The sequence below is a fragment of the Coprinopsis cinerea genome (assembly GCF_000182895.1).
Source record: "Coprinopsis cinerea okayama7#130 chromosome 3 map unlocalized cont3.3, whole genome shotgun sequence".
Taxonomy (NCBI): domain Eukaryota; kingdom Fungi; phylum Basidiomycota; class Agaricomycetes; order Agaricales; family Psathyrellaceae; genus Coprinopsis; species Coprinopsis cinerea.
In genome coordinates, this window is record NW_003307542.1 from 341,978 (window position 1) to 355,329 (window position 13,352).

At 52.8% G+C, this 13,352-nt stretch overlaps 6 protein-coding genes across 6 annotated transcripts; 3 read left to right on the forward strand and 3 right to left on the reverse strand.

Moving 5' to 3' along the window:
* Positions 1 to 1,394: 1,394 nt before the first annotated feature.
* Positions 1,395 to 2,931, forward strand: CC1G_06037 (hypothetical protein; the record flags this gene model as incomplete). The annotated part of the gene is made up of 2 exons (XM_001829776.1): positions 1,395 to 2,307; positions 2,369 to 2,931. 2 exons carry the CDS (start codon positions 1,395 to 1,397, stop codon positions 2,929 to 2,931), a joined length of 1,476 nt encoding a protein of 491 aa, XP_001829828.1.
* A 625-nt stretch (positions 2,932 to 3,556) lies between these two features.
* CC1G_06038 (hypothetical protein) lies at positions 3,557 to 5,595 on the forward strand (the record flags this gene model as incomplete). Its single annotated transcript, XM_001829777.1, has 8 exons — positions 3,557 to 3,583; positions 3,634 to 3,795; positions 3,850 to 4,015; positions 4,071 to 4,484; positions 4,537 to 4,680; positions 4,742 to 5,152; positions 5,221 to 5,442; positions 5,507 to 5,595. 8 exons carry the CDS (start codon positions 3,557 to 3,559, stop codon positions 5,593 to 5,595), a joined length of 1,635 nt encoding a protein of 544 aa, XP_001829829.1.
* A 537-nt stretch (positions 5,596 to 6,132) lies between these two features.
* Positions 6,133 to 6,919, reverse strand: CC1G_06039 (hypothetical protein; the record flags this gene model as incomplete). Its single annotated transcript, XM_001829778.2, has 2 exons — positions 6,133 to 6,754; positions 6,816 to 6,919. 2 exons carry the CDS (start codon positions 6,917 to 6,919, stop codon positions 6,133 to 6,135), a joined length of 726 nt encoding a protein of 241 aa, XP_001829830.2.
* A 993-nt stretch (positions 6,920 to 7,912) lies between these two features.
* CC1G_06040 (hypothetical protein) lies at positions 7,913 to 8,611 on the reverse strand (the record flags this gene model as incomplete). The annotated part of the gene is made up of 2 exons (XM_001829779.2): positions 7,913 to 8,266; positions 8,444 to 8,611. 2 exons carry the CDS (start codon positions 8,609 to 8,611, stop codon positions 7,913 to 7,915), a joined length of 522 nt encoding a protein of 173 aa, XP_001829831.2.
* Positions 8,612 to 9,164: 553 nt separating this feature from the next.
* On the reverse strand, positions 9,165 to 9,799 carry CC1G_06041 (hypothetical protein; the record flags this gene model as incomplete). The annotated part of the gene is made up of 2 exons (XM_001829780.1): positions 9,165 to 9,641; positions 9,698 to 9,799. 2 exons carry the CDS (start codon positions 9,797 to 9,799, stop codon positions 9,165 to 9,167), a joined length of 579 nt encoding a protein of 192 aa, XP_001829832.1.
* A 1,152-nt stretch (positions 9,800 to 10,951) lies between these two features.
* Positions 10,952 to 11,942, forward strand: CC1G_06042 (hypothetical protein; the record flags this gene model as incomplete). Its single annotated transcript, XM_001829781.1, has 3 exons — positions 10,952 to 11,065; positions 11,127 to 11,660; positions 11,718 to 11,942. 3 exons carry the CDS (start codon positions 10,952 to 10,954, stop codon positions 11,940 to 11,942), a joined length of 873 nt encoding a protein of 290 aa, XP_001829833.1.
* Between the last annotated feature and the right edge of the window lie 1,410 nt (positions 11,943 to 13,352).

The following is a 13,352-nucleotide window of genomic DNA, read 5'->3' on the forward strand; positions in this document are numbered from 1 at the left end:
GAAAAGGCGCCTTATAAGATGGCCATGGGAGTCTCCTATGTAGTGACGTCCCGATATAAAAATGTGAGTGGGCTCGCTGTTATCTTCTCAGCTGGATTTTTGCCTTATTCAGCCATCTACCGCGAGAATCGCAAGATTTCGCCCAACGGCAGGTGGGAGTTTCCTTGACGCCAAGGGGTGGTTTTATCTATGGAAATGACGGTGGTGGAGGACATGACGCATGAACTGCGACTTTTGACTTTATAGAGGCGCAATCTCTGTCCATGATGTATGGTAACAAAAGTAGAGTAGGATGATTAAAGGGATTTTGACCATTTTGGTGTACATTATATATGGGTCGTGTAGTACCTCCGGATCCTCTAAAATGTTCGTTTCTTTGACTGGCCTGGCATGCACAGAATGCGCAAAGGAAGAAAGCACCAGCGGGTGAACATCGCATCGGGCGCCTATCAATTCGGCAACTCACTGTGGGAACTCGGCCCATTTTTGTCTCACAAACGCCAGCGCCTTTTCCCTTGCCTTGTACCGTAACCAGCATGCCAACAAGGCACCGAGTCCAACCGAGCGCGACAATACTCCATGACAGGTCGCGAGGCAGCCTTTCCAATTCAGTTTCAGCCTTGGAGATGGTAGACCGAGACCCAGGTGAGCTTCGTGCAGTCAGGCCTCACCCCACGAGCCAAAGGGTGACCCCATGTAGCATACAGGTTTCTCTGCTTTCTCAGAGGCTAATTTCCAAAAAGCCAAATGCCTCGAGTTCCGATAGGAATGTCGTTTGTGTTTATGAAACGCTTCCGTTTGACATCGTGTACAGCGGTACGCGCCAAAGCCACGAGGCAGGCTATGCAGCTCCATAAAGGGGGACGGTGGGCCGGTCTCCTGGCACCAAGCTCCCTGATTCTGACCAAGCTTCTGGCTGGGTGCGGCACCAGCATGCGACGGCATGGAGGCTTTATCAAAACAAGCACTGATCTAGAAGGTGAGTGAGCGTCATCTCATCACAGTGGACTCGAGGCTAAGGCCTGTTACCGCCCAGCTTTCTTTCTATCTTCGACGTCCGGATCGCACAGGGGAGTGGGTAGCTTTGTTGTATAGCTCGAACTGAACCCTGCACGCTCAAGCCACATGCTCCAAATGTCCGAGTTCGAATCAACGACGACTGCTTCAAAAACAAAACCCAGACCCCCGCAGCGATGTTTCCGCTCTCGACCACCTTCATTCAGTTAGTTTCATCTACGGCATACATACACCCCGCATACAGCCTTTAGGCAAGCTCAACCTCACAGAAGCTGTCTATATCAACGCGCTGTAGAACATCATCCTATTCAAAGGCACGAGGGAGGATGCGTTCACGTCCGTCATTCCTGCTTCCACCCTCTTCTTCACGCACCACCATGGCGCCCCTGGTCCAAGGGATTGCGAGTTTGACACTCGCAGCGTCCGTTTCCTACGGTGCTTTCCGATTCTTCAAGCTCTGGCAACGCCTACGCTATTATGAACGGCTCAACAATCGACTTTCAACCGAACTGCGCGCCGCCAAGCAAGAGATATCCGACAGGGATACGCGGCTCAAGACCCGAGACGAGACGATCGCGTCCCTGCAGGACGATCTCGAAAAGTCGAAAACGCACATCACCAACCTCGCGTACACGCTCCAGTCATCCGAGCGGACGAATAGGGAGTTGGCGCAGAGGGCGCAGGAGCTGGAGGGGGAGGTGCAGAGGCTGGACGGAGAGCTTGGGAAGTTGAAGCGGGAGCACGGGGAAGCGCAGAGGCTGCTCGACGTCAGGGCTCAGGAGCTAGCGGGAGCCCAGGCTTTCTTGACAAAGGCGGACTCGCTTTCCGGGGGGGACGTCATCAGCATGATCGAGACGCTGAATGCGGAGATTATGCAGCTTTCGGCTCATATGGCTGAATCGTTCTCACCCATGTTCGCGATCTCCGACGAGGAGCGGTCTGTTTCGCCACTCTCCGCGGGAAGTGGCACCGCCTTGCTGGAGGAGGCTGCGGTTGTTAAATCTTCGGGAGACGACGATGCTTCGTTCCCTCGTACGGAGTCTCCGCAAGAGTTTATGGATTCCGAGGTACAGGCGAAGGATGCGATGGCGCAGGCGCTTGAGGTGTTTGGGCCTACCATGGTCGAGCTCCTTCAGCGCACGGATCACGCTCAAGACCCGGTTCTACTGCAGTTCGCGTTCCAGGCTGGCTTGAGCGCGTACACCCACTGGATCATCTCTTCTTGGTTCTTCGAGGACCCTGAAGACGAGGTTCTGCTTACTGAGATCTATGCCCGGGTCCGAGAGGCCGGTGAGTGCCTCTCCATTCATCCTCCTTTTGTTTAATATCGAGTATTGATCCCCGGTTTTAGAGGAGCAATCTGTCTCGGGACGGTGGAGAGCCTTGACGAGGTACCACGTTCAGCGAATGATGCGGGGTAACACACCATCCCATTCACCATCTCCCGGTGTGGACGACCTCGTCATCTACATGGCGGACGCTCTTGTCAACGTCCTCCTCATCTCCGGACTCAACCGCCGATCACCAGTCACCGGACACCCTCTCTACACTCATTCCCAATTACACTCCCAAGTCACCTCCACCTTCTCCAACCAGCTCAACCATATCCTCTCATACGCCAAGAAACTCAACAAGGCCGTTGGAGAGCGTGTGACGTCTTGTGATTTGGAGGCGTTGTATATTGCTCCTGATGTCATTTTTAATGGGACGACGATGGAAGATGCGAGTGCGGATGGCGGCAAGTCGCCGAATACGACGCCTACGAAGAACCCTGAGAAGGTGCTGTGTACGACGGATTTGGGACTTGTGAGGGCGGAAAAGGTTCCTGCTACTAGGGGGGAGTGGCATGAGTCGGTTTTGTTGAAGCCGAAGGTTATTTTGGTTTCGGGGATTAAGGAGCTGTTGGGTTCGTAGACTGTCAGCGGGGAGTGGGGAGTAGCATGGCGTTGTTAGATGGTGATGGACTGTGTATGTATCGTGGTATGGCTGCCTCGGTTGTTCGTTCATGACATGGACATCCTCTGCACGTTCTCTGGATCTACATGCAATCATATCTTATGTATGTATTTGTATCCTGACATTGTATTCAATCACGGTGGCCTGTAGCCTGGACCTGACCAAAATGGAGCCATCAAGTTCAGTTCCTCGGATATTACTCGAGGTAAGCGATGCTCAGTGGGAGTGGTTCGCAAGTTTTAACATTACTTTTCCGCGGTACTATGTAAGTGGTCCAGAATACCACTGTTCTGAACTGAATGCCCGCTCTTGCGACTAAGAGACGCTGGCCTTTGAGAAGGTAGGTCGACACAACTTTCCGAGTCGGAAACCATCGAAACTCAGCTTCAAGCCCCGCCCCTGAGAACAACTGCGGCACAGTTCGGCGGCTAAACCGACGTTGTCTTCTTACCACGGCCAGCCTCGAGGTTCAGCTTGTATACCGTAACAGTCCCCTTGGACTGGAGGTGATAAGAAGAACAACAGGGGAATCTGTTGAAATAACTTTTTTCTCTGCACACAATCCACTTGTTCTTGCAAGGTCATGGCGAAGGGAGGGAAGAAACCCAAAGTGAGTTACCGTTCGTTTGGAGAAAGCTGTCTTCTGATCGACTCGTATAGGCGTACAAACCGCCTCAAGAGAAATTCGTGGTCGTGGTTAACCCTTGGGGCTACGCTGACAATGTTCAAGTCGCGGTTAACCAGATCACCGCTTGGTTCGAGGTCATGCTCGATAACAGGCACCCACAGACCAGGCCTCACTGCATTTACTATCAGAAAACGGTTGGTTATCTCACGTCTATTGGTGGAGTAAAGGACTGAAGTGAAGCACTCTAGCATCGTAATGTCATAGTAGAGCTGCCGCCCACCGTCCAGATCGAATACATCCTCGGTACACACCGATATGCCCGTTTCTTGGACAGGGGTATCCATGTAGGACCCGACCAAGCTGCCCATATCTACGAATACAACTATCGGAGGTTCAACCACCCTGAACGGACAAGTGAGTGATTTGAACTGGCTCACTATCAGTGAAGAGTGGTCAACAATCTATGTAGATTGGTCTGCAGGATACCCGTCGTACTCGCGAAGACCACCGAATTTTCCAATACGGACGCCGTATCCTCCGCCAGAGCTTGCGCCACCGCCTCCGGGGCATATTCATTATGCCATTCCACCTGTGTTTCCTCCTTTGCCTCTGTTTGAGCCTGCGGAACCTCAAGCATCTACGTCGTCAAAACCCTCGCCCCCAAAACCTCCAAGTCCTGCCCCAAGAACCGCATCGCCGCCTCCCGCCAATGCAGTCCATTCTCTTTTCAAGCCCTACGAACCCCCAGGTCATTATCGCCGTCCTTCAACACCACCCCCATCACCACCGCAACCGTCTATCGTCACTGAAAGCTCCACCAGCGACAATGCCCAACCATCAGCAGTCACGGATAAGCTCAAAAAATTCGATCCATTCGAGGAAGGTAATCGAGCCCGCTCTTCTTGTAAAGATCAACCCACTGACTATTCCCAAAGAGGAGGCAGCTCTGCGTTTCTTACGGTCGGAAACACTTGATACCAAACCGCCCAGCGAGCTGGAAGCATCCACACCCAATGTGATGAAGAAAGAGCCGACTCCTGATTACGACGTGAAGCCCAAGATTGAACCCTCGGACTCTTGTGGGCTGTTCTTCTCCATTCATTGGTTTAATTCACCGCTCATGTCCATCTTGTCGGACAGTCGACGCCGCAACCGACTTTCTCAACTCGATCATCCCGCCTCAGCCCACCGTCAAGCAGGAACCTGGCGTACAACCAGATGCACTTCAGCCGGCACCACCTCCTACCCCCACCCCCCGCCAACCAACCATCAAGCAGGAGCCTGAACCAGATCCACCCCATCCGGGTCCATCCTGCAGTCAAACAATGCAGTCAGAGGACGACGACAACGACGACGACGACGACTACGTCCCGAGTGCTGCACTGGTTGCAGCCTTTGAAGCCATGGCCTCTGCTAATCGGTTCGGACCCCCGTCTCAAATTCAAGCTGCCCCCGTACGAGTCAAGGAGGAGCCTAGGGACGACACTGGCCTGTCCCAAACGCCTTACAATCCACCAAAAGTAAAGCAGGAGCCTGGAGAGGGTGATTTAGGTCGGTGGCTGCTGCTACTATGTTCTTTCGTGGTATCACCGACTGATGTACTGTACTTATCCTTCTAGGGAGTGTGTTGGGACCACAAGATAGGGCGAGGTCGACTACTCTGGGCAGGTTTACGGTGACTCCTGGCCCCCGCCAGCCACCTCCAGAAACACCTCGTATAAAGCAGGAATATCCTGAACCAGAGATACGCAGTCGAACAGTTGCGGTGAAACCAGAACCCATGGACGACGATCGACATATGCTTGGAGGGTGGAACCCCACGAGCTCGCAATCCGGCGGAGGTGCGCACAATGTTCTTGGTCTGAAATCTACGCGGTGGGCTGAGACGAAATTTTTCTTTGGTAGCGAAAAAGCGGTTGTCGAGCTCGGACAGGGATGTTGGGGGACTGGGCCAACTGAAATTCAAGAAAGTGAAGCGGGAAGAGGTTTGGTGAACCTTCGTCGGATACCTTTGATGGAATTGTTGTGCTCTTGGACACTGTATAATATAGTTATCCGTCATTACTGACACCAACTCACAACGGCATTGTCGGTTACGGTTTTGTGCGCCCTCGGTGGAGCAGATGTGTAGAAAACGGTCTAGAGCTGGATGGGTGAAGTATTTAGTTCCGAAGAAGAAGGTCACAGTGATGTTTTCCAGACAGGTTCAGAAATACGAAAGTACACGGGATACTGTCCAAACCACTGTCGGCCGTAAAATATGACTCCCAAATTATTGCTTGTTTATCTCGAGTGCCACAAAGGAGGCACTTGGTAAATGGCTGAAACGAGTCAACCATAGTCCAGAAACGAGGGACCCATTTCTTAACAGAGGGATATGTACGGTGAACGATCAAAGGAACCATGTCATATTCGTCTGTTATCTGCATCACTGCCCAATTACTTCAATCATCCTACTCTACTTTTGTCATAATATCATCATGGACAGAAATTACGCCTCCATGTAGTACATATGTAGTCAAAAGTCACGCTCAAGCCTCAATTATATCCTCCCAAAAATCCCTCCTGCCCTTTCCAATGGTATTCATCGAAGCCTTGCCACCGTCAGTTCCATGGGTAGGCTTGGGGAGCGCGAGCCCGCCCCTGGCATCAAGGATATCCTCGAAAAAATCCCTCCTGCCTTTGCCAATAGTGTTGAGGGAAGCCTTGCCACCATCCGTGCCATGTGTAGGTTTAGGGAGAGCCAAACCACCCCGCACATCGAGAATCTCGTCCAACAGGTCTCGAGCATCGAGGAGATCCTCCAAGAACTCCCGCCTGCCCTTGCCGATGGTGTTCAGCGATGCCTTGCCGCCGTCGGTGCCGTGCGTAGGCTTAGGAAGCGCGAGTCCACCCCTGGCCTCAAGGAAGTCCTCCAAGAGGGCACGCCTTCCCTTGCCGATGGTGTTGAGTGAGGTTTTGCCACCGTCGGTGCCGTGAGTAGGCTTGGGGATTCCGAGGCCGCCACGGATGTCCAGGATGTCTTCAAGGAAGGCGCGCCTGCCCTTTCCAATGGTGTTCAACGAGGCTTTTCCGCCGTCGGTTCCATGGGTGGGTTTAGGAATGGCGAGACCACCCCGTGCGTCGAGGATGTCCTCAAAAGCGAGGTCTCGTCTAAAAATACGAACGTCAGTCGGCGATGACACCCAAAAAGCAAAGTATGTAGACAACATACGCGTCAAAGTCATCAGAGAAAGTGCGAGTAGGCGCAGCGAAGACCGAGCCGAGGGTGGAGAAGGCGGCGACGGCGAGGAGAACGAAGTTGGTGCGGAGCATCATCTTGTTGAGCAAAAAGTATAGATTCGTGAAGTGAAAAGGGAGGGTTGGAGCGGTCGACGCTGAGTGAGTGGATGAGAGGTAGTAGAAGACCGTGGGCGACTATCGACCGGCGATAGTACTAGGGATGGCTGAAGAGAGGGAGAGAACCAGCTGAGGAAATAAGAGCAGAACCCACCCACCTTTTTATAGGGTATAGGAGCTCCCACGGCCGTCTCGGGCGCCTTTTCGGCAGCGGAAGGACGCAAAACTGAAACACCTCGGCCAGGGGAGCTCGGAGATTACACGGTGGTTTGAACTCGAGCTGGTCGCGCAATGCTTTTAGTGATAAGCTCCAGTGAGTGAATTGAACACGTACAAACTAACAGATGATGAAAACAGGCACCACAGCGTGAATAAGCGCTTACGCTGTGACAGAATACCCACCCACGCTGTTCCCTACCTTGGCCGTGCGGAAAACGCATTTCCTCTGGCCGTGGACTATATTTCTCTGGAGAGAAATCGCCGAAATAGCCGGTGACCGTTGAAAACAATATGGTGTTACATAATACAACATGCCCGAAGGTACACCAAAAGCAAAAGAATTGAACACATACAGAGAGCACCCCCGCTCATGGTGACGGTCGTCCGGCGCTTGTTCGGCGCGCTCCTGCTCGCGCATGACCGCTGATGGAGACCATGGTCCATATACGAATGTTCTTTGCACCTGTTTCAGGCGGATCTGTTGCGCTACTCGGCGGGAACACTGACCACATGGCTGGGGTTTCTCGCGGTTTCGCCGTCCCCCAAATATATTCCATCCACTGTACCGTCAGAGCGTTGGTCGGACCGGAATTGAATGGATGAGCAGAGGTGTGGATCGGATGCCAGTTGAAGATGTTAAGGCCGTCCGCGCTGTCTACCGGCCACCAGCTTGCGAAAGATGGTGCAACGCGTGTCCAGCCCACAGAAATCATGGGCATCGATATCATTGAGTCGCTAGCTACAACAAGAGAATTAGTCGTACGGTGACGCAGTCGAAGCATCCCTCGCCTTCTCCTTCTCCTCCGTCTTCTTCCTCTGATCGGGCGGAGGCGCAGGACAACTCTTCTCCCAAACCTTCAACGCATCTTCATACGCCTCCCACACCAACCTGCCCGCAACCTCTCCTCCATACTCCCCATCATCCCGTTCTCTATGGGCCCTTCCGAATCTCTTCGACAGCCATCCCATAGCACCGATATGCTGGTATTCGTGGGCAAAGATAATGGCGTCGAGCCTCTGGTCCTTTCCCGTTAGGAATTTGGTGCAGAATTCGCGTATTGAATGTGGAGAGTCGAGGTCACAATGTTCGGCATAGATTTGTTCGTTCTTGGTGGTGCTCCGGAGTAAGTCGACAAGGATAGTAACTTCCGGAGACTCTACTGGGTCTGAGGACAACGCGATAATGTGTGCTCCTCGTTCAGCTAGTGATCAATCCTAATGGTGTAAAGCCTCCCTGTCCAGAAATGAATACCGATTCATTTCACAAGTCTAATGACGACGCACCGTAACAAGGACCGTTCTAGCATGTAGATTCCTTTCCCATGTCGTTTTACGCCCCTGAGATAGCGTTCGAACAGCCAAAAGAATAATAAACCCAACGACAATGTGGACCAGGTAAGTGGTCGGAAAATACTTGGACGTGGCAACCGCCTCGAGGATTTGGAGAACCATGGTGGTAGAGGCAGGTCTCTATATCATATTCGCCTGTTATCTGCAGATATTGTCAGTTTTGTAACCACACGGCACAATCTACGAACTCACTGGGTTGGTGGACAGAGTCCAGGGGTAACCCACATCAGCGTCCGCAATGGGGCTGTCATCTCCGACCGGGAAGCCGGCGCCGTCCAAAGCTAATAAGGACAAATAGATTACTAGGCGCCCAGCCTTGTTGCAAGATTATGACCTGAAAGACAACCCAAAGGGACGTCTCCGCCGAGGCTAACCCAGAGTATATAGGACACTATTTAAGAATACGAATGTACACGGGATCATACGGTCCAAACCATCGGCCGTAAAACGTGGTTCCCAAAGTATTGTTTGATTATCTCGAGCGCCACAAACTTGGAGACCTTGGTAACTGGCTGCATGGAGTCAACCATAGTCCAGAAACGAGGGACCCATTTCTTAACAGAGGGATCCGGTGAACGATCAAAGGAACCATGTCATATTCGTCTGTTATCTGCATCACTGCCCAAAATATCAACCGTAGATTACATTTCCCTCTTTATTGCTCCTGTATCTCGAGTGCCACAAACGAAATCCTGTTAAACGGCTTGACCGATTCAACCATATCCCTGCGGTCCGGCGACCATTCCTCCACAGGGGGATACGGTGAAGGATCAAAGCTCAGTCGAAGGGCATACTTGGTCCCAAAGTCCTTCCTCCAAAACGGTGGCTGGAAAACACCTCTCTGGACGACAACCCCGAAGCGTTTGGGCTCCAAACCGCTCTCCTTCAGAATCCGATCTCCTCCAATTTCCGAATTGCGGTGTTCGGGGACGAGCGTCATGGGGCTCGTGTCCTTCGAGATGGTGAGCTCGATCGTCGCGACGAGGGCTTCGGTTGAGGGTGGATTTCGCCGGAGGAGCTTGCCCAAGAACGACTGCGCGGGTGGGTCGTCGTCGTTGACGGGGCCAGAGTCGATGACCTTCCAGGTGAGATGCGCGGCCAACGCAATGGTCAGCTCAGAGCGGGAAACGATCTGTATTCAAATAGACTTTTAGAACGACGTTATCGCAAAAAAGCAGAATTGCGAACCTCTCCGGATCCGTCTTCTTTCAGGAGTAGCGTGTGTTGTCCCTCGACGTCGCCTATCCATTGGTGGGATAGCAGGGCAGTAATTCCTGTATCGCTGGACATGGTGGTGGATTTGACGTCGGGTAAGGTAGGTAGGTAGTTTGGAACTGACTTGGGTGGAAAGGAATGAGACACTTAAGGCCAGACAATCTCAGTCGGCCGCTGGTTTTGAGTGTCGTGGCGAATGCTACTGACGTTTCATGAGTACTGGTGGAGGCGGTGCATTATTGTTCTCCCTGCACTGCGCAGCTGCTTCATCGGCAACCCAAACCCCAAGCATTGGGCGCTCATCACGGATTGATGCAACATTGATGGCTCATGGGTCTTGATGGACAGGTTTCCAGGGGTTTCCCAAATGTCAGGAAGCACGACGGTCAAGACCTCGACTGGAGCACCTGTTGGCCTGACCGCGTTGGTGAACCCACCAGGTTCTGCTGATCTGCACCGTTGATCCCGGGTTTTGTGACCTTCAAGTTGCCACCCTGTTCAACCCACCTTGTCCAGAGCTTCCAGTACTTGCTGACCCAGCCTGACCATGCTAACCTTCTGGTTCTTGCCATGCCTAGGAAGACTCGACCAACCACTACCGCCAAATAATCCAATCGTTTTGGATCCGTGTTCAACTTTGACCAGCCATTGGACACGCGCCCGTAATACTTATTGATCTCCGCACAACTATGGGCGCTGATCTGCGTCATGAATCCATCATCTTGGTTTCGCGACCTTGCAACTTTGTTGAGTGCACTGCCTGACTGGCGGATCGTCCGCTACGTGCTGACCCAAGGTTTTAGGTTCTGCCGCTTGAACTGAGGTGCAACCAAGACCACCCTTCTACAATCCCTGTTCCACCATGATACACAGTACAGAGGAAGGAATTTCGGATCGTTTCCGAGTCGTTGGTCGACATCCCCGTCGTGCCCGCCCAGGTTTCAATCGATTGTTCCACCTGACGCTCGCTTAGTTCTTCATGGGAAGAACACGGGTGACGGATGCCACCACATCACGTCCCTTACCTCCCAACAGCGCGGCTTCCCCGTGCTGGGCGCTCCGTCAAGGAGCATGTTTGAGAATAAAAGGGCTGGCGTCGACGAGGTTGTCTCCCCAGCCCGGTGCTCCCATTTCCCTCAACACCCCGCAGCAAAGGCCGGTTCCTTTCTGCAGCGCACTCTCCTTCTCCTGCTCGTCCAATTAATCAATCCCTCGTCGCTCATCGTCATGTCTATCCTCTCCAAGTCGTTGGCCGTTTTCCTCCTCGTCAGCAGCATCGTTGTCTCTGTCGAAGGGAACCCTATGCCCACCATTACAATTGGGTATCGGATGGTCAACAAGGTTAGTAGAGCTATCATTTTTTCATGGAGACCGCTACTTACACTCGTTCTTCATTCACCAGGACGCAGCCGAGGCCTACAAGAAAAACGGCAACAAGCTCAGCTTTTTGGCCAGTGCTGGCGGGCAGCAACTCGGTCCTGGTGCCTACGTCTCTCCAGCTCCAGGAGAGTGGGTGGGCGAGATGCAATGCTTCATCCAAGCCAAAGCGAGCGAGTGGGCCAACGCCCCCAAGGTCTGGGTCCCTCAGGTCGGGATCGAGTCCATCGAGAACGGCAGGGCCATCTGTGGCACCCCACTCTTCTGGGAGAAGAACCGCGCCAACCGGGAGGAGTACATCAAAAAGAAGGGCTCCACCCCCGCCAACACTGTATTGTTTTCGCACATCGAGAATGATCCCAAGAAGGCACCAGGGCCGAAATTACAGATGCTCATCCCCCCGGCGGTTGCCAATGACCCCAAGTACGACATCCGCATCTACTGCTTCCCTACAGGAGACCCCAAGATTCCGAAGGACCGTGTTTCTTGGGAATCCTGGGGTATCAAGGATTACGGTCAAGAGTGCAATTCTGGCTCCTCATCACGAAGCCCTTCTCCGGTATGTCGTTTATGCTTTTCCGGTCCCGCCTGGTCAATAACTGATTCCTCTTCAAAGGCTGGGAGCGGAAGTAGGAGCTCAACACCCCCACCCAAGGCTGGTTCCCCTAGGTCCTCTTCACCAAAGTCTGGCTCCAGGTCGCCATCGCCCGGCCCCAGCAAGAAGAAACGCGACTTGTCGTCGTCTCTCGATTTGGAAACCCGGGCTATGCTCGCTTTGGAGAGACGCGCCCTGCAGCGACGCGCATTGAGGCGTGCTCTAGAAGACGAGATCTACAATTGATAAGTAGCTTCGATAGTATTATCGCTGTAGTAAAAGCGCCGTTTTGGGAAATAAACTTTCAGTATCATCAATGTTGCCGCGGTTACGTCCAGAAGGTTTTGAGAGCCTCCCTGAGTAACCTACAGCTGAAAGATCCGCAACTGAAGTGATGCATAGGAACAAGACAGACGCGCATAGGGCAAAGGCGACATAGAAGCCGACGCTCTCAGATCCTAACAAACGCAAATAATGACAAAAGTTGACGCCCGAAGCAGCGCTTGTTTCAAGTGGACATTCATTGTGGGCATATAGGAAGGTATGGGCGGTTGTGGAGCCGGGGTTCAGGTAGAGCTGTTCTCAACCTCTTGTTTCTTATCCACAAACTCCACCTTTGAGAATAGTTTCTTCATCACTGGTGTGATCGCATGCCGGCAGTGAGTTATATTTCCAAAATCAAGCTACGCGAATGACCCCCATGCCCAGTCCATGCCAATATCACCCAACGCTAGAAAGCCTTCCTGGTGCATTGCATCTATATACAAAATAACGCCGGATTTGTCTTCTTTTGGCAGTAGTTATCCGTGTTCGGCCTGGACATCTAGTACCACTCAGGGCACAATACGGCGGAACCCCGTGTGAATGTAACTCACTTGGTGGAACAATCTCGGCCTGCCGATGGTCTTGTGTGCTGTGGGCGAAGGATACTGACGTTTTACTGAGGCAGTGTAGTATTGTTCTCTCATAAGCGGCGCTAGGCCGAGCAGTGGGTGCTCAAGCGCTCGTGGGCGCTATTGATGGATGGGCTTCCAAATTTTGGAAGAGAAGGCGACCAGGACTTGTGCTCGGGTAGCCGCTGGCCTGATAGCGCCGGTGCAACCCACACACAGACCCATATCGATCTCCGACAAGCCCACTGGGCGGGGGATCAGCACTGTTGATCCTTCGTCCTGGTTCACTGCTGGTTTGTAACTTTGCTGAGTGCACCGGACCGGCGGATCCTACATTAGGTGCAATATCTGAGTTATGCTACTTGAACTGCGGCAATTCTGAGGACCACTCCGGCGACAAAGGGTAGTGTTTTACGTTCCCTGCTCCATCATCGTACACATACGCATGACAGAGAAAGCACAACCTGATTGCTGGAGGGGATTCACTGACATTGGTGGGTGCCATCCCCGTTGTACCCGACTAGGTGCAAACAACGATTCCACGGTATACTCGAGTTTAGCCCTTCATCAGAAGAATTCTCAGAAGTCGTCACGCTCCTTGTACTTGGAAACCCTCAGTTTACCTCACTGGGCGCTCCGTGAACGGGACAGTTTGAGGATAAAAGGGCTGGCGTCGATGAGGTTGTCTCTCCAGCCCGGTGCTCCCACTTCCCTCTACACCCAGCAGAAAAGGCCGGTTCCTTTCTGCAGCACACTCTCCTTC